At 44.6% G+C, this 24,719-nt stretch overlaps 1 protein-coding gene across 1 annotated transcript in view; it reads right to left on the bottom strand.

The window, feature by feature from the left end:
* The window catches only part of DOK4 (docking protein 4), a 130,731-nt gene that overhangs the window by 17,560 nt on the left and 88,452 nt on the right, over nucleotides 1-24,719 (bottom strand). Inside the window, exons 2-6 of the mRNA XM_069217327.1 lie at nucleotides 21,650-21,757; nucleotides 20,099-20,213; nucleotides 9,436-9,555; nucleotides 7,674-7,863; nucleotides 4,706-4,847 (exon numbers count right to left, since the gene is read on the bottom strand). Coding sequence (XP_069073428.1) covers nucleotides 4,706-4,847; nucleotides 7,674-7,863; nucleotides 9,436-9,555; nucleotides 20,099-20,213; nucleotides 21,650-21,757 — 675 coding nt within the window. The remainder of the gene's footprint in view (nucleotides 1-4,705; nucleotides 4,848-7,673; nucleotides 7,864-9,435; nucleotides 9,556-20,098; nucleotides 20,214-21,649; nucleotides 21,758-24,719) is intronic.

Here is a 24,719-nt window from a genome sequence, read left to right on the forward strand (position 1 = left end):
ATGGAACAAATTACTTCTAATGCCTATATTAAACACAACAAGATTCAAGACATTCAGTTATATTTTAGAAATGGTGGGATTGGAGGCTGTATCTGGCAAAATTACTTACAAGGAACCAAGTTAAAATGATGGTATGCACCGACATTAGTAGATATTTTAGTCATGCACACCTGGCCGTCCCATATAGTTGGAGTACATACAGCATATATTTCTGCAGCTCTGGTCTATGAACCTTCTATCTACACCTAATGGTGGGCTTAACTAGTAAAATACACAATGTTTTGAACTGGAATTCCACCATGTCTTGTGAACACTGGTGCGCGGGCTGACATTGTAAGGGGCAGAATGAGCTGCAGGTTGTTTATGGGAGGGGAGGGGGTACATTTTTCTCATTATCATGGAATTTCCTACCATGGAAGATCTTGGGGAGCGCCCTAATCTCCCATTCTGGGTTACTTATCTGATGCCCGGAATGCATGTAGCAGCGCCAGTGCAGGCAGCCAATCAAATTAACTAATGTGGAGGGCTGGAACATCAAATGTAATATGATGAGCAAACACACTGCAAAATGGACTGCTTTGACAAGTTCTGGGGCTACAACATATGGGTTTGCTCTCACTGACCAGGAAACCCCCATTTCCAATATGTTCCCTCATCAAATTTTTCCAAGTAATACCTTGAAGAATTTGTATGGATGAAACACCACTCCCTTGTTCAGCACCAACCTGGGTTTGCTCAATCTAGGGTAACGCTGATGGTAAAACGTCACATGGGAAATACCACCACATGTTGTGATATTACCCCTAGGTTGTTTTATCAAGCAATTTAGAGTTAAGCATGTCTGAATGGGGTATAACATAAGGTGTGCTCTTAATGACCAATAAAATATTGTTACCACTCAGAGGGACTTGCACAGGGAAACATAAAGATCCCTTCACAGTATTCACCAGACTCAGGATGTTAACTCAGTACAATCACCACTTGCGCCAAATTTGTCATTTATAATGTGACTCAGAACCATCCCATCAGTCTGTAAATTTCAGACTTGGAAGTGCGGAGGTCTCTGGATCTGGCCTGCTTGTCAATGTCCAGGCTTATTCAGAGAGCCTGCAAGCAAATAATTACCTAGCAGAATTATGTAATCCTCTGACTTTAGAGGTGACTTTGATTTGATTAGGTTTAATTAACCCATGGTTACTCAGCCATCTCAGAGGTTTTATTGAGCTTTAATCTTTTGTTGTCTGGGGAAACAAAATTAGCAGCATTACAATAGTTGAGCCAAGACAGCACATACCCTCCTCACAAGCTCATTCCTGCTCCAGGGAGCTGTGGTACACATTACTCATAGAAAATGGACCCTCTCCAGTCACCTAGAGCAGCGTGTTATCGGTTGCTCTTTTGGGAGGAGGGAATACCGCCGACCTCCCCCTCCCCATAGTAAAGACATTAACAGAATCACGGTGTGTTGCGGGAATATAAAGCTACAAATAGATCTTGTATTTCATTTCCTGCACGCCAGTCACTCTAAAAACATTGTCAGTTTGCTAATTCCTATTGTGCGGCCTGTGACATTTCCAATTTATATTTCCCTTTATTACTATCTTTTGTGTCTTTTAACGGATCATTATAATTATAATAATATTAATAATAATAATAACAATGCAATTTATAAAGCGCATGGCTACTTCGAAGAAGTGCCCCAGAGCTGATAAGGTCTACCGACTGAACAGAAGACACAGAAAAGCCACAGGAAAACAAGAAACCTATCAAACGAGCCACATTTTAAGATTTTTCCAGATCAGAAGCTCTGACTTAGATTGCCTGAGGCACAATGGGAAGGAGTGCCATAGCTTGGGTGCCAAAAATCTAAAAGAGCGGCCTCCAATCCGAGCCTTCCTCACTGAGGAAATTTCCACCAACAGAGTCTCTGAAGATCGCAGACTCCTCAGAGGAAGGTAGGGTTTGATAAAACGGTGCAAGTAGCTAGCCCCTGCTTTATTGAAGGCCCTGTAGCAGTAGCAGAGAGCCTTGAAGGACAGATGTTTATTCACAGGCAGCCAATGCAATTTTTTGCAGGGCCGAGCCCATCGTAGCCCTTCTAGGGAGGTTCAACAATGCCTAGCTACAGAGTTCTGTACATGTTGGAGCCTCAACAGCTGGGGCTGCAGGACTCCTTGATATAAAACGTTACAGTAATCCAGCTGCAAGATGACTAAAGCCTGGATTCATGTTTTTTTGGTAGTTTCAGGCAAGAGCCCGATTTTTTAAAGGAATTTAATATCCCAAAGCATTTTCCAGCTATTGCGGTGATCTGGTTATCGAACGTCAAACAGAACGCCAAGGTTCTTGACCTTGGGTTTCAGCACCGGAAGGGAATCAAGTGCAGGTGGCCACTAATTGGGAGTCCAAATGGAAGCCTGCCCCCCCCAGAATGAGGACCTCCATTTTGCCTGAGTTTAATTTTAGGCAGTTAAGTTCCATCCATAGGGCCTCCTAAGATAGGCAAGTCCTCAAAGAGGCAGCAGCCGTGGCCGAGTTCTGCAACATGATGACAGTGATCTGAGTACCATCGTCGTATGACATGATTTCAAACCTGTGCCGCTCAATGATATCTGCCAGGGGGCGAATGTAGAGACTGAATAACGTGGGGTTCAAGGATGAGCACTCCATGCTGCAGTGGCAGGTCCTTAGACTGAAAAGGTTTCTGCAGGACTTGAAAAGTGTGTCTCTGGAGAAAGAACGTAAGTCACCACAAGGCCCTATAATCAACCCCGTAGCTCCACAACCACTCTAAAAGAAGGTTGTGGGACAGTGTCAAAGGCCATGCTCAGATTCAGCAGCAGTAATGCTGCTGTGCCACCTGTGGCCAGAATCTCGTGCAGCAACTCAGAGGCCAGCAATAAGGCAGATTCTGTGCTGTACTGGGTCGAAAGCCTGATTGTGCATTGTGAAGAAGATCCTTAGATTCAACAAACAGTGAGAGCTGTTGGTTAACGAGTTTTCCCACAGTTGTTGCGGAAAAAGGGATCAGTGGGATAGGTCTGTAGTTCTCTGGTTTGGAAGGGTCAAAAAAGGCTTTTTCAAAAGTGATACAACTGCGGCATGCTTCCAGCGAGTGGGACCTGGGTGGAAGCAAAAGAGTTATTAAAAAGGTTTTCAGCACTGGGTAAATCTCCTCCACTCCTAATTGCAGGATGGCAGGGGAGGCCGCATCAAGAGCAGAGCCCGATTTTATAGAGAGCAGCAGAAGCTGTAACTCAACAGGATCACAAGGTTTGAATTGAGATGGATCTTGTGATGGTTCAAACCATACCTGTAAACATGGAGTGTTCCTAGAGCTCTCCGGAAAGGAGCAGTAGATGGATGCTACTCTGTGCTGAAAAAAGGAGCGAGAACATTGCAGCTCTTCTCCGAAAGGGGACTGTACATTGTGACACAGTCTAAGGAGGATAAAGAATTGAAAATTGAGAAGGTTTCTCGCAATGAGTTCTGGGCAATTTTAATTTTGTAAGTATAGAACTGACACCTCACTCACTTGTTGAATATGATGATTGTAGGACTTTAGAGCAGATTGATAGTTGACCTGGCTAGATTCATCAAAATCCTCTAATAGCTCTTCTACATTTTGTTGCTTGAAGATCCCTATAATCATGTAGTGTGAAAGACAAAGCTAAAGAGGGCCATTAAACAAAAGTGAAACATCAGCCATTTTGTTTAGTAATCTGAAACAGTTATGGAGGATTTTGGAACTTCTGATTTACTTGAGATCAAGGAACTTTTTTGGAGTGAGAGACACTAAATGACGTCATATGGTGGGTAATTTGCTACATTTCTATTTGTGCCACAATATCCCTAGTTGATTTCATTTCAGTGGTCCTGAATATGGGGAATTTGCTAAGCCTGTCTTTCAGAAGATCAATGTAAAATGTAATTTCAAGATTACAACATACTGCACACCTGATTTTCTTATTGTATGTCAGTCAATTAATCAACTGTGGGACTGTCTTCGTTCTTAGTTGATAGGTGGCAGGTGAAGGAGGTGCAGACTTTCCTTTCAGCAAGTACCCAGTGCCTTTACTGATTACGGGGCACAACCAGACACAAATGAGAGAAAAGTAGGATTTGATTCCGTTTTTTCATCGAAAAAGTTACAAAGACAAACTCCTGAGCCTAGTTACTCACTCCTATCTGTGTAGTCAGTATGTCGCCTCCATAGAGAAGGAATCATCCTGCAGGTTGGGAAAGCCACAGACACAAATGCACCTTACAAAGCTTTCTGATATCACTTCCCTGCTCTGACTGACAGACTGAATAATCGGAGCCTCTTCTTTTTAAGTCTATTTTTTTGTTCCTTTGCCAGTCTGATTGCCCTTCTTCCTTTCCTCGTTTTAAAGACTGTGTATTTGAGGGAATGTTTCGCTCTCTGTCCCTGCTGGGAAGAAAGGGAATTAACAGATTTAACTAGGATGCCCTCTGGTGTCAATGCACGTAAAGTACAAGTGAGTTTGTGAAAAACAGATACTATACTGGACAGTGTTGGCATCTATGAGAATGATCTCAAAGGATGGCACGTTTGTGGTTATGCTGGGAACTGGTATACACATGTCACACGAGAGAAATTTAGGATGGTACTCTGAATATGAAGCCCCACTGTGGCAAAGGTGGACAGGTGGCTATTAGGAAGGTACACAGATCTGACACTCACCCGCGCATTCTTTTCCATCTCCAGCAGGACACGTTTGTGCTGTTCAGCGATGGCCAGGGTGGCGCTGTGCACGCGCTGATAAATCTGCTCACCGTCCTGGGTCTGGAAGGTGTATAGTCCCTCTGTCGCGTCACACATGCGGCTGAAGAGTAGAAGATAAAACCAAATAGAACAAAGGCAAAACATGCATCAGAAATAGCTCTTATAGGCAACCAAAAATACAGAAGTTTAAAATTTAAAAATCAAGAATACATATACAATGCATTGGTAATGTATTTCACAGATAGTTACAGCGGCCTCAAAATAGCGTGTCCAGTCCCAAGGTGGCGATGCTTAGGCCTGGCCTTTCCACTGCCCTTGTTTCCCATGCTCAGACTGCAGCTATGTGCTTGCTTTAGATTGGTCTGGTTGTACAGAGGCCAGGTTGCTGCTACGCATTTTAGACTAGTCTAATGCACACTGCCGATAACTCAAAACTGCCCGGTAGAACTTAGAAGTATTTCCTCCTGCAAAGCTTTAATTGACTGTAAATTGGGGGGGGGGAAGGGGGGAGGGGCGGTTAAGGGCTTAGTTTTTGCAACTAGGAGGTAACTGACAGGTGTGTTACACAGGGCTGTTTAAGGAAGCAACTTTCGGTCTCCCATGACTGGCACTTATAAATAAACAGTCATTTATTTCCTAGTGTCTATAAATTGAGCAGCATTAAATTGGGTAATTGTAACATCATTTATTAACAGCACTTGGAACCGGCAAAAACTGTTATATGAACAAATGTATACAAGTAATCATTACTAAAACACCTTTGTGCTTCCGGATTTCAAAGCTGTTTATAAAGAGCAACCAGTCTTGCCAAGTTTTCAGGTCCATCCTGTGATGTGCCGCTCCAGTCCAATTTCTTTCTTTGTATTCTGGGACTTATTGTCTTCTAATGGAATAAACAGGTCGCAGAATTCAAGGAAACCCTGGACTGAAGTAGCACATCATGCATGGACCTTGGAACTATGGCGGCTTTGGATCTCCTAACCTTCAGCAGAATTCAGCTGTGTGAAAAGCATGTGCAACGTATTCAGATTATGCAACATTTAAAGTTTTCTACTTAGTGAGCGGAGTTATCTCAGATGGCTATTCTAAAAGCAAGCTGCAAGACACAATCACTCTAGTCGGCCCTTCACCGCCTCCATCTTGTATTTGCTAGTGCAACACCCTTCCTTCCATGTTGGTTGATCAGGGCAAAGGGGGAAGGGCCGCCTCCTGGGTGGAATAGTTTGTGACTTCACTACTGCAGATTTACAGCAGCTGTTTCAGAAGTTATATATTCTAAGTGTGTGGCTTCAGGGAGCTCAGGCAGGTTGCACTTTTAGGAGGTAGGTAGGTACTGCATATCCGCATTAACCCCACTTTATTATCCGCTTTTTATCTGATTACAGCTGGCTGTTTCGCATTTCTATCAGCACATTTGTGGGGAAAACACTTTGACCTCTACATCTGCAGTGCTACTGAATGGTATAACTTTCATGTTCTGGTTGGGGTGCAAACAGGGCCCAATGAGAAATGGCGTTCTTCATTAATTATAAATAATGTTGTCTGAATCTTGGGGCGGAGAGGTTGTCACTTTGAGATGGGGTCTGTACTTAAAATGTGTAAGGGGGGGCCACAACGCTCAGTTTTGGTCCTGTGCTCATTTTTATCATCAGACTTTGACAGTGAACACGAAAGAGAAAAGCAGAAAAGTATGAAAAAACAGGTAAGAGTGAGCTAAAGAGACATGTCGTGTAGGATGGTAGAAGAAAAAGGTTGGAGGTGGGCTCAAGCTTAGGTAGCCTTTGTATTGGGTAACCCCAATGGTAGCCTGCTAGGGGAAACTTGAGCCTCCTGCACTTTAAAAAAAAAAAAAGATTACAAATTGAGCACTGTGCAGGGTGTGATGAAGGAATAGGCCCATAGTAATGATGATTTCTAGAATTAGGTAAATATTCAGATTTGGTTTAATAGGAAGTTCAACCACTGGTACTGAAACAATTTTTAGAGTTGGAGTGGGGGCACAGGCATTATTGTTATATCACTCAAGTCATAGGGACTGTGAAAAATCAGAATAAGTATAGCAAATGAGCTCTGCCCATTCAGCAGGAGCGTAGTAATGGTGGTATGTAGCCAGTGGTGCATTCTGGCGCACACAGTTTCAAATATATCACTAAAATATGCTCAGGTAGTGCACAGTCATTTACAGACAGCACATTTTCCATTGAAATGGCCACAAATTTCGAAATGACATGCAGTTTTGCAATTAAAACTCTATGGCCTACGGACTATAATGTCTGGAAATCAGTTTTCAGAAAATATTTATAATCTGCGCACCACCAAGTAAAGTGTCTTGAAATGCTTTGATTCATTTGAAATCTTTGTTTCCATCACACTTCACAATTTTTCATTTCCTAAATATTGATATATTTTTAAATATTTGTACAGTTCATTTACAGGTATTTAAGTGTTGTTTTGTGTTAAAAAATACTTTTCTACTGCTTTTCCCTCCACACTCCCTCTTTTCTAGCAGCATTGTCCGATAGCTCACTTTATAAAATTGTCTCCCTTCGCAGTCAGAGAAAGAAAAGTAAAGATCAATCTCTGTGTTAAAAGAATAAGCAGCAATTTACCAGAAGACAGGGACTCACGTTTGACCTCTATCTTTGAAAGCGCAACAATTGTGTCAAGATAAATATAAAATGTAAAAATATCTTTATTGCTCATTCACCTTCTGAACTCCAGCATGGTTATTTTGGTGGTGCTGCTGCACCGCCTCCTGCACCCGAACCCCCACTTCCAGAGCCTATGAGTTCAACCTGCTTTTCCAGTGCTCAGTTTGATCCTCTGCAGCCTAGACTTTGCTCTGGAGCAACCTATCTCCAAATAATACATGAGCTCTAGGATCCCCACATTTCTTCTATAAGTACATGGGTGGACTTAGCATTACCGTCCAGCTTCGAAGGTGAACCTGGTGGCATCGCGGCCATATCGGCGCAGGGAGCAAAGTGGCCAAGACACCAGCTTCGTGCGAGGGTTGTGGGAGTCCCAGAGGTAGATGTTTTCGTGGGTGATTTGCAGTTTGCACTCGCCGTATACATCCAGGGTGGGACACGGCAAGAGGAAGACATTGAATCGCTCTGTGAAGAAATGAAGGGAAATGAAAGAGAGCGTAAGTGGCATACAGAGAGTGGAGAGAGCATGTGGAGGATGGAGGGAAACAGTAGAGCAGTGATGGGCAGGAATGTGTGAAACAGAGTGATGGAGAGCAGGTAATAGATGGAGAAGTGGTGGGAAGTGGGGGAGGAAATGAAACGAATGGGGGAACACTGGAGGAGTGGAGAGAAATGGGTCAGGGAACAGTGAGAGATATGAAAATCAGCAAAATGTATTTCTTATCACCGAATAATGTTCAGTACCGGTGGGGTGTCCGTATCTGAACTAATATTAACACTCTTGCCTTAATACTGCCTGGTTCTACCTTTGACCCGGTTACCTCTTACTCTTTCTCTAGTTCTGTTCCTGCCTGAGATTTTCCTCTGGTCCTGCTCGGCATTAGCGTTGTCTCGGATACTAGTACCCGTTTCTATAACCTCAGAGTTCAACCATTCTCTTGTCATGGTACCTACCCCTTACCTCCGAGTATGGTTATATTCCAAACTCTGCTTGTAGCCCCGTTTCCTCTTGTAATGTTCCTCTATTCCCCTAACCTATGGGCTTATTCTCTAGTCCTGGTTACCTAGGCTTTAACCCTTTTGTTCTCCTTATACTTCTGCACCCTGTCTCTAGACGTAGCCATTTGTCTCTAGCACTGGATTCGCTTTGTTCTGCCTTTGAAAATATTTATATATTGAACTCTGTTTCTGGTCACCACTCCTATATCTCTAGCCCTATCACGTGCTCAGAAACGTGTGTGACCCTCTGTAATCCCTGTCTTTGACTCAGGGCTTCATTTAGAGACTGGCATTCAGCTGGGCCACCTGTGGCTCCCAAAGGGAGCGAAGGCTATGCCTCCACTTCCTGGGCAAAAGTCAGTCTGCTAGATTTGAAGATCCCCATCAAGCTGGCGGGGATCTTACTGCTGCAGCTCCTCTGAAGGCAGTGATCCTTTCCTGAGCAGATGTCATGTTTGATGCACCCTTTTGGCGAAGTTTTTTTGTTTTGTGACAACAAGCTCCTAAAGCAGGTGTTGGTTTTCATAAAACGAAAATAACAATTGCTTTGACATGCAGAGCGTTTCTGCCTGCGTGTGGTGGCCATTTTGCAGTTTCCCTGCCAGGGACCACCATGCCTTGTATGCCTTGAATGGTGGTCCAAGGTAAGGAAAACAAATTACTTTCACCACTTCCTCCCAAGCATTGCTGTGACCTGGTGGCCCAGAAGCAGATGGACTGCCAGTTGAAGAGGTGAGACCAATGGAACCAGACCAGGTTCCGCCAGTGTAACCCCAGCGCTTCTCCAGAGTCAAAATCGAGTGGGAACCTTAACTTTAACTGGGACAGAGCTCCACTGGTTTAAAAAAATGTGACTCTTCCATATTCTAAATGACACTTGTATCACATTCGAGATCTCTCTTTGGCCTTGTTACCACTGAGCACTCCATCTGGCCTAACCCCACTTATGTCCCGGTGTCAGCAGTATATTTTCTTGGACTTTTAACCTCTCCTCCCCTTGTGAAGGTCAGGCTTTGGATCTCATTGCTCATCACTTACCTGTTTGCTCACATTGCACTCCGGGGGCCAGTAGGTCTGGCTCCCCCATGCTGATATCATTGACTCGAGCCCCCAAGCACTCCAAGTGCAGCGTCTTGTACCAGTCATCGGCTTCCAGCTCTGGGAATTGAAACAAAGCTTGTCACTTTCTTCTTCTGGTCACTGCATAAAAACACCTCCACTCCTTGCATACAGGCTATCAACAAATGATCACTTGTGGCCACAATCATGGAACATAGAGAATCTTATAATTCCTTGACTATGGTCACTGACATTAGACATTAAGCATTTCATCTTTTGCTTCCTTGTCACTGATGTAAGTAGCCTTCTCACTTTCGGACACTGACTCTAAATAGTCTCTTCACTCCCTTAGTCACTGACTGGCCACTGGTGATAAACAGGTATGTCACTTCCTGGTCCCTACCATTACTCCTTGCCAGGGTTACTGAATGTAAATACAGTCCTGTCATTCAATGTCAGGGTCATCCTCTGTATGCATAGTCTTGTCACTCTCCCACCATCTTCACTCGTTGTAAATATAAACCTGACACTGCCAATGGCTATTGAGTGTCTTCTCACTTCATTGTTGTTGGCTGTAAGCGGAGCGCTGTTTTCTGTCGGAGGCACTGCCAAAACGCAACCAAGATGTTCCCTGACAATGTCCCCAGCTGTCTTCATGCACACCTTGTCGGGGGCGGAGCCTGCCTGGCTCAAGGATGGCTGCTGCCTAGGCTAGCTCCCCAGGCTGTTTACCAATCCGACATAATCCTGCTGCAGAAATCGCATTGTAACTGCTGCAACTGTCTACTCATTTTGTGATGACCCTGCTGCTAAGAAACCGGCAGACAAAAGGGCCTCGGAAGGTAAACTGCAGCCAAACACCAACCCAGGGCCTGTCTCGTGACCGGTCTCTGCTGCGAGCAGAGACCTGTGGGAGCTGCGGCGCGTGCGTGAGAGGCGGACCCGTCGGATTGTCCATCTGGCACCTGGACCGAGGAATGACGCTCATTAAACGTAGCCTACCTGACACTCTGCGAGGCCGAGAGACTACTGAGAGGAGGCGCTCACACCCCGACGCCCTGCCTCGTGCGTTCGGGACCCTGCCCTGGAGGTGCTACCTGGTGCAGTGCCCAACGAGCTCTGCTTAAGATTGTAGTGCGGTGGAGAGGGCAGCAGAACTGAGGCGCATGAGTCCCCGGGACCAAGGGATCCTTTCTCTCACCCACAGCGCAGAAGAGAAAAGAAGGTTGCTAGTCACCCCATTCATGGAGTGACGCTAGGGGGAAAAGTTGAATGAGTGTCCCGGGAAAACGACATGCACCGAGCTCATGTAGTGGTGAGACCAGTGGTCTGCAGTATTCGCATCCGGACTCTTTCTGCCCGGAGTGTTGAAACTTTTAAAACACTCACCCCCAGTCACAGATCTGGGTTTAATCCATCATTATTTTGCTCGCCACGTCACCCCAGTTTGGACCCAGCCATATGCAAATCAGTCTTGACCCTGTTCCCCATGGGAACAGTCCAGCCCAAACTGCTAGGCTAGGTCCTTCCTGGACAGGAAACAAGCATCCTGGGACCAGTTTCAGGGTATCACCCTTCAACAGCCAGGCTGGCTTGAATCCACTGGTGCAGCGAGCAAGGGACCAACGTCTGGGCATACCCCTGCCACTTAGGGCGCACAAAGCAACATCACAAACCAAAATAAAATGATGGACGGAGTGTTGAAACTTTTCAAACACTCACCCTAAGTCACAGATCTAGGTTTAATCCATTGTTATTTTGCTCGCCACGTCACCCCAGTTTGGACCCAGCCATATGCAAATCAGCCTTGACCCCTGTTCCCCATGGGAACAGTCCAGCCCGAACTGCTAGGCCAGGTCCTCCCTGGACAGGAAACAAGCATCCTGGAACAGGTTTCAGGGTATCACCCTTCATCAGCCAGGCTAGCTTGAATCCAGTGGCGCAGCAAGCAAGGGACCCACGTCTGGGCATACCCCTGCCACTTAGGGCGCACCTAGCAACATCACAAAACAAAATAAAATAAAGGAGGAGTGTTAAAACTTTTCAAACACTCACCCCCAGTCACAGATCTGGGTTTAATCCATCGTTATTTTGCTCGCCACCTCAAACTGGGGTGGCATGGTGAGCAGAAGAACAATGGATTAAACCCAGATCTGTGACGGGGTGAGTGTTTGAAAAGTTTCAACACTCCGTCCATCATCCTTTTGTGTTGCGACAGCTACTAACTGTCAGCTCATGAGATGGCTGTCGCAACACCGTTATTAAGGAAGAGATTGTGTGATCACAGTCGGTAGGGACTCGCACACAACCCCCTGGGGGCAGTGAGAGACTTGTACAGCAGGTCACAGACAGATTTGCTTGGGGTCAATGAAGGCACTGGATGTGCGACCCTCCCTTTTGCAGGTGAGGGAAAAGGACTTCCTCCAAAGACTGTCACCCTAAGATAAGGCCTACAACAGAACCGTATGCAGCTTAGTGTCATTACGGCCAATCCTTAGGCCTCAAAGCTAAGATCAGATTGCATGAGTTGCAGAAACCTAACTGAGTGACAATTCCCATCCCCGATTGCGAAGGGCCTGTTAACCAGTGGACAGCACGGTGGTACTGGTTGGACCCGAGGTGTCTGCCTCTGTGGTTGTCCTGTCAATCTCAATTGTCTAGTCAGGTAGAAAAAGTGCCACTTGGGGGAGGGAAGAAGGAGGGGGGTCCCTCTGTGCTCTGCCCTAGTGTGTGATCAGCAAGTGAAAGTAAGACCAAGTGTGGGGAGCCAGAACTGTACTTTGGAGATATGGGCAAGGCGGACAAGTTGCAGCCCAAGCTGCCAGTCGATCTCAGAAAAACCTCTAAACTTTGAGAGGATGGCGCAGTGGCATTGGCTCCATGCACGGGAACCTGATGCAGAAATAAACACTGATCTGAAACAGATCTTGGCAGCCATGCAACACAGCATCACCACAATAGATTGCATGTCTGAATGACTGGATAAGCACACAGAGTGCATAGACAAGGTGGAGTGGCGATGTTTGGAAGCAGAAGATGAACAAGTTACTATGTCTGCATGGCAAAAACAAATTAACAAGTTACTGCATACGCTACAGGTGAAGGCAGAAGATCTTGAGGCCTGCTTGCGAAGGAATAAACTCAGAATAGCCGGCTTTGCAGATTCTACCAATATATTCAACAAGGAGCGGTTTGTCGAATGACCTCTAGCGGACTTACTGTGGCGGGAGACCTTTTCTGAGGTCACCATAGTAGAGATAGTTCAACGTTCTCTTGCACCGTACCCGGTCCGAGGGGCCAAACCATGTCCTATTATAGCCAGATTGCTGAATTACAGGGATCGCGATGCAGCGCTGCACAAGGCATGAGACCGTGGGGAACTCCACCATGAGGGCTCAAAGATTTCTCTGTATCCGGACTTCATGCAGCAAGTGCAGGAGGCGAGGAGACTGTTTATCCAGATTAAGAAACGCCTGTGGGAGATCCAGCTGGAATACAGCATCTGTACCCAGCTAGATTGAGAGTACTGATAGATGGAAAAGCTATGATTTTCACTGATCCAAAACAGCTGCACTAACACCTCCAGTGATGGGAGGCTGCAGGAAGACAGACACTGAAGACATGGCAGTACCCCAGAGATGGAGGAGTAGGCTCTCCTCATCAGGGTGGACGTCTTGGCACCCCTAATGTGCCCTTCTGGTGCCAGCTCTGGGAGGGGGACTGGTGTTCTGCCGGGGAATCTTGGATGAAATAGGCAATGCCTCCTTTACCAGATAACCCATTTTTGGTTGATGTCCCAGAGGATGGCCTCTTGGGTACAGAGGAGTGAACCACTGCCTTGCACGTACTCCGGTCATTTGCCAGTTCTGTTAGAGCTGGATTTGCATTCCCCGCAGCCAACTGCATTCACCTGACAGTTACCCTGTATTCTCTTCAGGACACAGTCTTCCGGGAAGAGCTGGTGCAGGTAATTGAAGAATTTTTCAGCATAAATGTGAGCTCAGTTACCGGGTTCATGACCGTATGGGAGATCTTTAAGGTATACATACGGGTGTCACCCTGTCCAAGAATGCTGGAGTTTGTGGTCATTGCGGGGGTGCTTAACACGATTAGAGGAGGAACTCGAGGAACTGGAATGGCAACACAGGGAGACCGGGGAATGGGGCCTTTTGGGCACTATCAGAACTAAAGTGGATGAATACCAGAAAATGACGCAGTTAAGTGAATCATTTGGAGAAATACATGATCGCATGAATGTACAACGAGGGTGCACACCCAGGAGTGACTCTGGTGGCACAGCTGCACCCCCGTCGTGACGATGATGAAATCTTAAAAGTGTTAGATGAAAAGGGGCAGGATTTTGCGTACAACAGAACTGGTCTTGGATCAGTTCCATAGGTTCCATAGGTGTTATACCACTGTATATGAATTGCAACATGCTTATGATAACACTGCAACCACTGATTAGCTAGCACATATAGGAATGAAGTGGCTCACCAGAGAGCAGAGGGAGTGCCTAATGGCACCCCTGCATCCTGAGGAAATGTACACAGCCCTCAAGGGCATGCCATCAAGCAAAGCTCTGGGCACTGATGGTCTCACTGTCACCTTCTATAAGGTATTCCAGGACCAACGTATCCCACATCTGTTTACACTATATGAGGAAATGGTTAATGATGGGCATATGCCGCCCTCCATGTGTGAGTCCCTATTGGTAACACTGTTGAAACCAGACTAATCACTGCTCTTCATATAGGCCCCTGTTGCTTTTGAATGTATATACCATGAGAAGTGCAAAGATTCTGGCCAATTGGCTGGCCCCGCTGCTACTGGGTTTGGTGGGGCCAGAACAGTTGGCTTCACTCTGGGTCGCAGTTTAACATTTAATCTCAGAACACTTTTTGCGGTACTCCAAAGTCTAGACCCTGCCATGCAAGCCACTGCGGTCTTTCTCGACAAGGAGAAAGCATTTGATTCGGTTGAATGGGGTTTCATGCTGGTGGTACTGCGACGCATCGTGTTGGGGGATATTTTCCTCCAACTTGTCAATGTGCTCTATACACGGCCCACTGCTCGTATCTGGGTGAATGATGTTGTCAATGCCCCCATCGACATTCAGAGAGGCATGAGACAGGGTTGTCCTCTGTCCCCATTATTATATGCCCTGGTGGCTGAGCTTCTGGAATGCACACTCCGGGAATGTCATGGGCATCATGGCTTAAAGTTCCCCAATTACAACCTAAATATATTCGCATACGCAGACCACGCGTTACTTTAGAGTCGCAATCTAGAGAGCAGCCTGGTGCCAGTACTGCAAGAGGTGGTGCTGTCTGGCAAGCACTCAGGGCTCCACATAAATTGGGACAAATCTATTATGTTCCTGCGAATGCCCACCACAACATGGGTACAATTGACATATCCAATACAGTGGACTACAAACTTAGGGCCAGATGTAGCAAGCAGTTTTGCCCATTCTGTGTCTATGGGAAAATGTGTTTGTACATATGGCCCTTAGTGTGCAATCTAGTGATACAGGTGCACACAGACCCAGCAGTAGTGATGCATGACACCTTGGGTAGGGCTATGCAGAGATTGTCGGAAGCGATAGACTGGTGGGTCAGGCTACCTCTATCCTTAGCTGGGCGCATAGCCATCATAGGAATGGTAGTGTTACCCAGATTTTTAATCCTATTTACAAATATACCAATCTTGCTTCCCTGAGCGGTTTTTGATGGCCTCCGTGCCCTTATGATTTGATAGCCTGGGTAGGCAAACAGCTGCAGGTGAGTTGGGAGACCCTGACCTTACCTTATGAAATGGGGATATTGATGCCCCATATCTAGAAACATACTATAGGGCAGCACAATGCTCATTTGCACAATATGGGATACATGGTCCTCGGGAACTGCAACATCTACGGTTAGAGAGGGATGCTTGCATCACTGTGGACTCTGCCTCAGCCGCTATTTGGAAGGGCCAGTAAGGCGCTATACAGCATTAGATTCATTTAATACAACGATTTGCTCCTGGCAGCGTCTTCTAGAGTAGCAAGCTGGGTTGCAGCTATATTCTCCCCTTGTCCATTGAACTGGTGTCTTTGGTTCCCCCTAGGTCAGGAAAGAGGCATTGTGCGGGTGTTATAAGAGCTGTGTATACAGACCATGGGAGACTTCTTCAGTGAGGGTTCCATGTGCACCTGGGACATAGTCCATAAACGATGCAGTAGACCCACTGCCCTTACTCAATTTTATTACTACAGAGCACGTCACACATTATGGGGATTATTGGGGTAGGACGTTCTGGAACTGCCCGAGATCCCAGCGGTAGCCTTTCTTTTACAGACCATAACGCCCTGTGCCTAGATTTTATGTGTATGCGCAGGAGGCATGTAGCCTGGGAATCTCTCAGGTTAAACTTGAATGGCAGAGAAAACTGGGCTCACTATAAGCGATCAACAATGGACGGATTGTTGCACAGTAGTAAAAATGGCTTCACTAAACAATAGGCATAGACTCTTACACTTTAAATATGTCAATAGGGTATATTGTACACCAGCCTGTCTATTCCAATATGGCCTATGTGGTAATGGACACTGAAAGTGCTCCATGGGGGGATTCACACATCTTGCCTGGTACTGTCCTGGAGTGCAGAGTTTCTGGGAAGAAGTGTTCAAGAAGCTTGAGGCTATTTACCCGAGATGCTGGAACCGGAATCATTGATGGCCCTCCTGGGCTAGAGAAGTGCCGGCAACTGTCTGGTGGTGATAGGCCTACTGCTGGTAAGATGCCGGATAGCACTCCGCTGGGCTTGTGATCTGCTCCCAACGCTAAGCGAATGGCACAAAGACATGACATACTGTATCACACAGTCAGATATATATTGAGAGCTACTGTCCCTGTGTAGCCATCCGAAAGATATCTGGGGCTGTATCAAGCATATCTAGCAGTGTCAGCTATGGTAGATAATAAAGAAGTGATGGAAGAGTGACAGTAATCTTCAGAAATAAGGTCTAAATACGGGAAAAACCTCCATGAGGGCTTGAGCAAGTAACTGAGTAACCAGAAAGTGCAAACTATAAACTCTCCTGCCTTTTGTACTACGTGTTCATATTGCAGATCCAACCTGTACCATTCATGTATTTAATTGTATGCCTATGATTGTAGATGATGCCCCCTGAGTCTCCTACTAACGGTGAACCAACCCCAGGAGGAACGACTACCAGTATATTGGAGCATGACTGTGCATAGCCCTTTATACATTGTGTATCTGTATGTGTAGCTAAGTTAACAAACAATGAGTGGTCTGTTTGTAATAAAATGAAATACAGCTTCAAAACAGTTATGTAACTTCCTGCTAGTGTCAACAATTATTAACACACACACACGTTAACTTTATTATCAGTGACAACCCTGCCTACTAATCGGTTAATGACAGTGACTATACACATTTTCAAATGTATTTGATTACAACCCAGGTCAGTAACTCCGTGCCATTGTCATTAGTTATAAACAAAGCACTGTAACAATATGTCACTGGTTGTAAACACACTGTTGCTGGATGGCATTGACAAACACCTGTCACTAACAGCCCGAATTACTGTATCCTGTTTACTGTTACTGTATCCTGTATACTGTATAATGGTAATCCGAGAGGAGGGTAATAACAGTTGTTCCTACCTACCCGTAATAAGGGCCCATATGTGATGGTTATCTGAAAGCACTGTGTACCATACTGAAGAAAGAAGCACAGGGCTAACTAGTTGAGTTTTCATATATATTTTGTTTATGCTGACCACACATAAATTGGGTTCTAACTGCAGGACCAAAGAAGTTCATTTTTAAATAAGCAGAGGGTTGCATTTTCCTCTAAACCTAAGGGAAGGCTGTGTTTATTTTACATTACAATCATCAGATAGCAGGGTCTGATAATGAGCAGTGCCCAATCAGAATTCTGACCCAGGCTGGGGCACAGAGGTGAAGAACTGAAGCACTGACGGTATTTAACTCTTAAATTAAAGTCTTTGTCAATTCAGTATTGAAGCTGAAAACAAAATGGTGTTTCTGAATGCTATTAAATCAGAGAAAATTACAATGAAAGTTACCTTAATGATTAAGTTAACTCTTCATTTTAATGTTCTCTATTTCATTATTGCATGTACAAACAGCAGGCCTCTTAAACCCAGTGGCCAGTAGGCACTGTGCCATAGCCCTACCCTGCCACATTATTTCAGTGACCTAGGACCACTTCCCAGTATAATTGGATGTAAGTAGATGCTTACCTGAAACTTACTATCAACTTAACACATTGGAAAAAAACAATCCTGCCATCACCTGCATGGTATATTTTCAGACACCACACTGACTACTCATATCAAGCCATTGACTATAAACATGTAATAGTGAAATTTCATGTAACCATCACTCATTACAAAAACCTTAATGACAGTATTTTTGGTTCACTCATATCCAGTGTCACATACCGTAAACACAGCCTTTTAAGATCTTCTCATTATCACTGACTTTAAAAGAAAGCCTGGGCCTTTGACTGTAGACACAGGAGATTCACTTACTGTTAGAGTTAACTACTGCTTACACAGTCAAAACACTTCCTGTCAGTATCACCTACTGTGAATGCAACATTTTACTTCCTACCAGAATCACCTGCTACCTGTCACTTTATGTTGTCACTGACTCTAAACATAAGTGTAGACCTTCCTGCTACAGCCAATAGTACAGCTTGATGACTTAAACCCCAAAGACTGCAAACGCAGCAGTGCGATTCATATTCAGGGTCCCCAAGTGTAAGCACAGCTCTCTATTTCCACAAATCCCCTCCATTCTTCTGCATTTTCATAATATTGCTGTTGAACCTCCTTCTATTTTAGTTTTATTTCTGGGAATCTTGATCCAGTTTTTGTACCCTGAATATACTTTTAAAGTGATCAACACACCCAGTCTACTTAACCCCACGGTAAACAAGTACTGGTTGCAAACTGTTCCAATTCTGGTGTCCATCTTGGCACATTGTGCTTCTGTAGCTCATGACTTCAGTCAGTCTGAATCTCGTTTGACCACAGACACACGAAGCAGTCACTCCCTCCTCCCAATCACACTTAGTATTCTAGTTCTGTAGAACTTAGGCCCAGACACAAGTCATCGCAAAGCAACACAAGTCTGTATCTGGGATTCACTAAGCCATGCAAAGCCCCTTTGCGTGGCTTTGTGTGCTTTAGTAATTACAAAGTAATGCAATGCATCGTAAGGCACTGCCTTGCTTTACCTTCCATTGAGAAAGTATTCCATGGGTGAAGCATGGGCGTTCCCATGCATCCACTCATGGAATTTAGTGCATTCCTAGACTTACAAAGGCTTGTAAACCTGGGCATGAGTCAAATGGTATGCCTTCTCAATGAGGCACTATGAGGAGAAATATATTTATTTCTCATTGTTATTTCTTCTTTTCTTGTGTGCTGCATTCCGCAGCACGCATAGAAGGAAGACAACACCATTAAGGATTGTTTTTGTGCAGAAAGATGCCCCTTCCTGCACAAAAACAATCCTGCCTGTAACACTAGCACTCTTGCACCATGCTTCAAAGGTGTCTGCATTGACACTAGGCAGCACACAATGAACCAGCGCTACCAGGCAGCAGGAATGCACCATATCGTTGTAAATATGGGGCATTTCTGCTGTCTCTCTTTCATGCAACACAGTGGAGCAAGTTGCCTTACTACGTTGTGTGACAACAACAAAAACGTAAATATGCCTCACAGTTTGTGCCTTAGAAGTACCTTACATACATACATTTATGCAAGCAACAAAGCCTGTATATAGGCCAGGTTAATGACAATGTGCGTAGGGGTTGTCTCTGATTTTCAAAGCATGAGCTTCGAGAATGGACCTCGCCATTTCTATTACCGAGGCAAAGATTAATATCCAAACTCAAGAGGGTTTCCTATAATGTAGGTATTTCCACACCACTCTTCCCTGGCACTGGGTCCTTCTTTTCTAGTTGCTAACTTATCCAGCCTCTTGATATCTGGGTTATTGGCTCCAAGTTACACTAAATGGCTAATTTGAGGGCAAAGTGCCCGCCCTTGGTGGATTCTGCTTCACAATGGCAGAAATAATTCAAACCCAGTACTGAACCACAGGTGAGGGATGGAAGTGTCTGAGGACACCTCCACCTGTGGGTAAGAGTAAGACACACTGTCCGATCAAGGTCTGGAGAAAAGTGAGGGGGTCAAAGTTTAACAGGAGATCAGGCAATCAGGGTGGTGGCCTAGTCCCCTTACCATTCAGTTCCCCTTAAACAAACACCTGTTTTTAACTCTCCATCACTGCTATAACACCACCCTTCCCCAGTAGCCCTCATGCAGGCATGGCCAAAAGAAACATTCAAGCAGTCTGTGTTTTGTTAGAAACATAATTGTCCTTGGAATCTTTTTCTATTTGCATTTTGAGTTTACTATGCTGCCCTCTGGTGTGAGTGAAATGAAACAGCATTAAAGGAAACCAGGACAAGAAGAGCGGGAATATGCAGATTCTTAGAAACGTCCAGGGTGTGGTCTATGAGGGATAAACTTTACCGATCATTGAAGTAATCTGAAAAACATGTACTGATGCACCTGCTACAGCATTACCTGAGTCACAGGTGAAGGTTCTGGCAGTGTCGTCTGTGAACACGATGGCCACAGCTTGGCGCTTAGTCTCTTTCGGTAGCCGAGCAATGCTCTTCACGTTGTTGATCTCTGTGATCTAAAGAACACTTCATTATAAATATAATCACAATAACCCCCAGCCACAGAGTGCCCTACCAAAATCCTGACTGTTTAAATGACCCACAATAGCACAATACCAACCCCAGAAGTGCCAATTTTCGAATGTGAAGTCACTCCTAGAGAAACCTTTTTCCTCAAGAGTGGCGCAGATGGCAGGGGTCATTTTGGGCTTTGTAAGTTCAGGTAATGAAACCCTGGCGGTATGGCAGCTGCAGGAAGTGGTATACAAATGCAACCTGTCTGTGGGTGATACAAAGGATTGCTGCATGTGAAGGAGCTGTCACAAACAAATTAAAATGTGTTGATAAAGAGAGCTGCAGGGAATAGCTTTAGCGGTGAACGTGAGGAAGCCTTGGGGAATGCAGCGGAGCATATGAGAGAGAAATAGGCAACATAGAAGGAAAGCTTGATCCGAGAGAGCAGTAGGGAACATTGTAGGAGTGTGGGACACTAGGGAAAAGTTGTACATGTAAGCGTGTTGGATGTGAGGGGCAGCAGGGAATAATGAAGGAGCAATGGGTATAAGGGAACAATAGGAAAGTTGTAGGATATAATGCACAAGTGCTGGATATAAGGAAGCTGTAGGAGATAATGTAAGAGCACTGAGTGGATGTGGAAATGCTGTAGGGGATGACGTAGAAGCTCTGGATCTGCATGGGAAACCAGGAAAGGATGATGTTGGGAGCACTGGATGTGAAGGAGGTATACTGGATGATGTAAGAACTGGATGTATGGTGGCAAAGTAGATGACAGGAGAGATGATGGGTGATTTAGGAAGTATTTGGGTTGCTTCTAGCATGTGGGCAGGCAGATAATATAGGAGAAGGCCACAGGCGTGCGGCTGCAGCAGAAGGTATAGGAGTGGGCAGAGGGGCTCTACACATAGGAGATGGAGTTCTCTGTGGGTAAACTGCATTTGATGAGGTTTAAGGTGTGGTGTAGGAAGGGCCACTGGAATTATGCCATTTTGCGGCTGTGGTGTTTTTCGCATAATAATGGATTTGCTGCAGGTGCCACATAATCCATCATCTGCTGCATAATCTGTAGATTTTAACAAAAACAATGCTTCTAGCTCAAACGGTTCAAAAGTCGCTAAAAACATAGTGACACGTTGCCATACATTGGAAAGCCCCTTGTAAAAAGGTTGACTGGTAACCATTCTGTTGCTTATTGCTATATCTGGGTTTTACACTGATACTAATGATTTGCAGCCTATGCCCAGAGTGTTAACAGGTGTAAAAAATTAGAAAGGTATGAAGCAATATTATCACAAAATGTGCTGTTTTACACTGCATAATTTGTCTTTCCTTGTCACATAATTTAGTCAACCATGCGCCATAATTTGGCCCTCTCGTGCTGCTTAATTACAGTTGCCCTGGATAAAGGCCAGTCCGAGGTGGTAACAATCCGAACCTTAGGACATCCCCGCAGGAGCACTGACTTCTCATCTGGATACTTCTCCAGCCGCCGGGGCCCCTTGCTTGAAGATTTCCTAAAGACCAACCAACACCGTCGATAAATCTGCAACAGAAAAAAAAAAACAATATTAAGGGAAATGCTGAACTCTTCTGGACTGCCCACCGCCCAATAACAGCACATCGCCAGGAAGGAAGAATCATGCAAGGGCTCGGTCTTCTGGTCACCAAGAAAGTACCACCCGAGCACCCACTTTACCACCCGCATGGAGACTGACATCATCAGGAACGAGCTCACCAGGACCTCAGACAGACCTGACACCATGCCTGAGATAAACAGGAGCACCACCTGTACCGCCCTCAGACTTTGGCCAAAAAAAGCATTATGCTGGCAATTGTCCTAAACTGAAAATAATGAGCAGCAGTAAACCGCTCTGTAATGGGCCATCACTAATATGTTTTGTCATTTATTTACAAGCTGGCACTAAGTTTCAAAAAGGAAGGGACTCCAAATACCCTTCAAAACCCCCACCCCCAATAATCACACTGTGGATACTTTTACATGTTAGTAAGTCCTGCCTGACCAGAATAGTTTGTTTGGCATTGTGTATTTGCATTTTTAAAACGGTAACAGAACATAGCTGCAATGTTTAAATCTATACGTATTTAAACATTGCCAATTTAATAGAATAATTGGGAAAAATTTAGAGGGGGGCCGATGATTTTTTTTCTTCTACTGGGGGCAGGAGGGGCGTGGCAATAAGTTTGAAGACCACTGATCTATTGGCATCTTCACCTACTGCCATTTTGGCTCAAGAGCCGTGAACCGTCATCAATTGGTATGAGACATTGTCAATCACATCGTTGATCAGCCCACAGGAGTATTTTAATCTCACCTTTTTACTGGATGTTTGGCTGCATCCTACTACCTCCATTTTAGAGCATGAGCGACTTTTTGCATCTGCAAAGTACACTGTATTATCGTATATTTAATTGTTATCTCATCCTTGCATTGCACACGTCAATAAACCCTTTTTAAATTCTTTACATTGCAACAGTAACTGTTCTGCTTTTGTTCGCGCTCGACTGCAAGTGTCAAACCTATTGCCTTTGTCAGTGCTTGCTTTCCAGTGCTGTCTCTCCCCCCTCCAGACCAAAATACATAAAGTTACCAAAAGTGCGCGAGCCGTTATGACGTTTGCGAATCTAACAACAGCAAGGTATCTTCGACAAATGGATCTAAAAACCTGATGCTTGATCATGCATATATAATTTAGTGCAACTAAAACATATTACCACTAGATGGCAGTACATACACCACTAAGATTTCTACAAACACGAAAAACACAGCAGAGGCACATCAAAAATATAGACAGTAGTGCCCATCAGGCATTAGAAGTATTTCAGCAGCGGGTTATTTACTATAATGGAAAGGAAAAGGCACTTTGGCTAAGCTGAAATATCGTGTTAGTGACGGTGTGCAAATACACCCTATGAACGTGTAGCTCCAAAGGTTGCTATGAAGCGTTGAAGAGAGGCAAGATGGTAAAGGCCTCTTAGAGTGAATACATTCATTCACTTATCCCCTATGCTCATACATCCTCGTTCCGCCAGCCACCCGCCTACAAACTCACTCGTTCTCACTCCCCACTTTCTCGTTCTCACTCCCCACTTTAAACGCACAACCTCGCTATAATGGAACCTTACTCACCCGTTTTTGTTTTTTGGCAGTTTTACGTACCGCGAGCTCGACCCATAGGTATTGGAGCGTTTTACATGAGCGCCACTTACATTACAGAAGGATACATTCTTATTTTTGGTCCAGACCAGCCCCAGTAGTAACATAACTAGTTACAATGTATGGGTTTTGCACACATTAATAGATTTACAGGCTAAGGAGTTCTTGCCTTGAAACTGGTGGGTGTGGCTAAGGAGGGGGACATTAGAAGTGGTGCCAGAGACCTCTTCTTTACTTTATAATGGCACAGAAGTTAATTCTGGGTGTCGGAAGGGCAAACTTAGCACTAACAAAACAAGTTACTTACCTTGTACACTGTGGTTCTCCTGTATTGATGTCTTCATAGATTCACATGCTTGAATCCTCCCCATTGTCAAGGAGGAGTCCTGCAGTAATTACAGCAAGCAGTCCCAAGCATTTGCAATGCAATTTGCTACAGTTAGAGCTAATGGTGTTGTAAATGCCTAGTTGGACTTTTCTAGTCACATAAATTGGTCAACCTTGCCTTATAATTTAGTCCTTTCCTGCCACATAATTCCTGTGGCCCTGTATATAACTAAAGCACTTCAATTTACCTTCTTCCTCTGTCTGCAGCAAAAAATGAAGATGTTGCCATTTAGCATCCTAATTTAAATCTGCCATGCTAATTCCAATAGAATACCACTTTCACCACCCCACCATCAGTGCTGCTGGATAGCTAACACCATTCCCAAAAATAGACACAAGAAAGCCACAGAGCAACGAGAGAAATAAACTAGAAGGGTCACCCAAACATATCAAGAGTGTTCAAACAGTTGGCATGAATCATGGTCATACCTGCAATAAGGAGATATTGATAAAACATATACAATCATCATATAAGCCCAATAAAAACCTTTATCAGAACAACACGTTGAAAAGCAGCTCTTGCACGCTGCTATCCTCGACTTAAAAAGGAGACCGCTTTCATTGGTACCTTGGAGAAACAAGGAGGAAAATTCCATCTGGTAACAAATATGCGTGTCCAGTGGAAAACAATGATTTGCTAAAATGCCATGCAAAGAGCTATTTTTGGAAAGTATTGTCCTGCGAAGTTGTTTTTCTATTTTCACAACTTTGCCCTACAAGATATCTTGGCAAGTCAACAGTTTTCTTATAATTCTGAAGATCGCCCAAAATAAAGCACAACATTAGTTAACATGTGTGCCAAATTATTTTACAGAAAAGAGAAGCAATTACGAATATGGCTTTAGAATAAGTCATCGACTCAGCATGTTTTAAATAAAATCTACTTCCATATGTGTTTGCTTTGTCATATAGGATGATTTAATCTGCTAACATTTTATTCCCA

The sequence above is a fragment of the Pleurodeles waltl genome, chromosome 12 (assembly GCF_031143425.1).
Source record: "Pleurodeles waltl isolate 20211129_DDA chromosome 12, aPleWal1.hap1.20221129, whole genome shotgun sequence".
Taxonomy (NCBI): Eukaryota; Metazoa; Chordata; class Amphibia; order Caudata; family Salamandridae; genus Pleurodeles; species Pleurodeles waltl.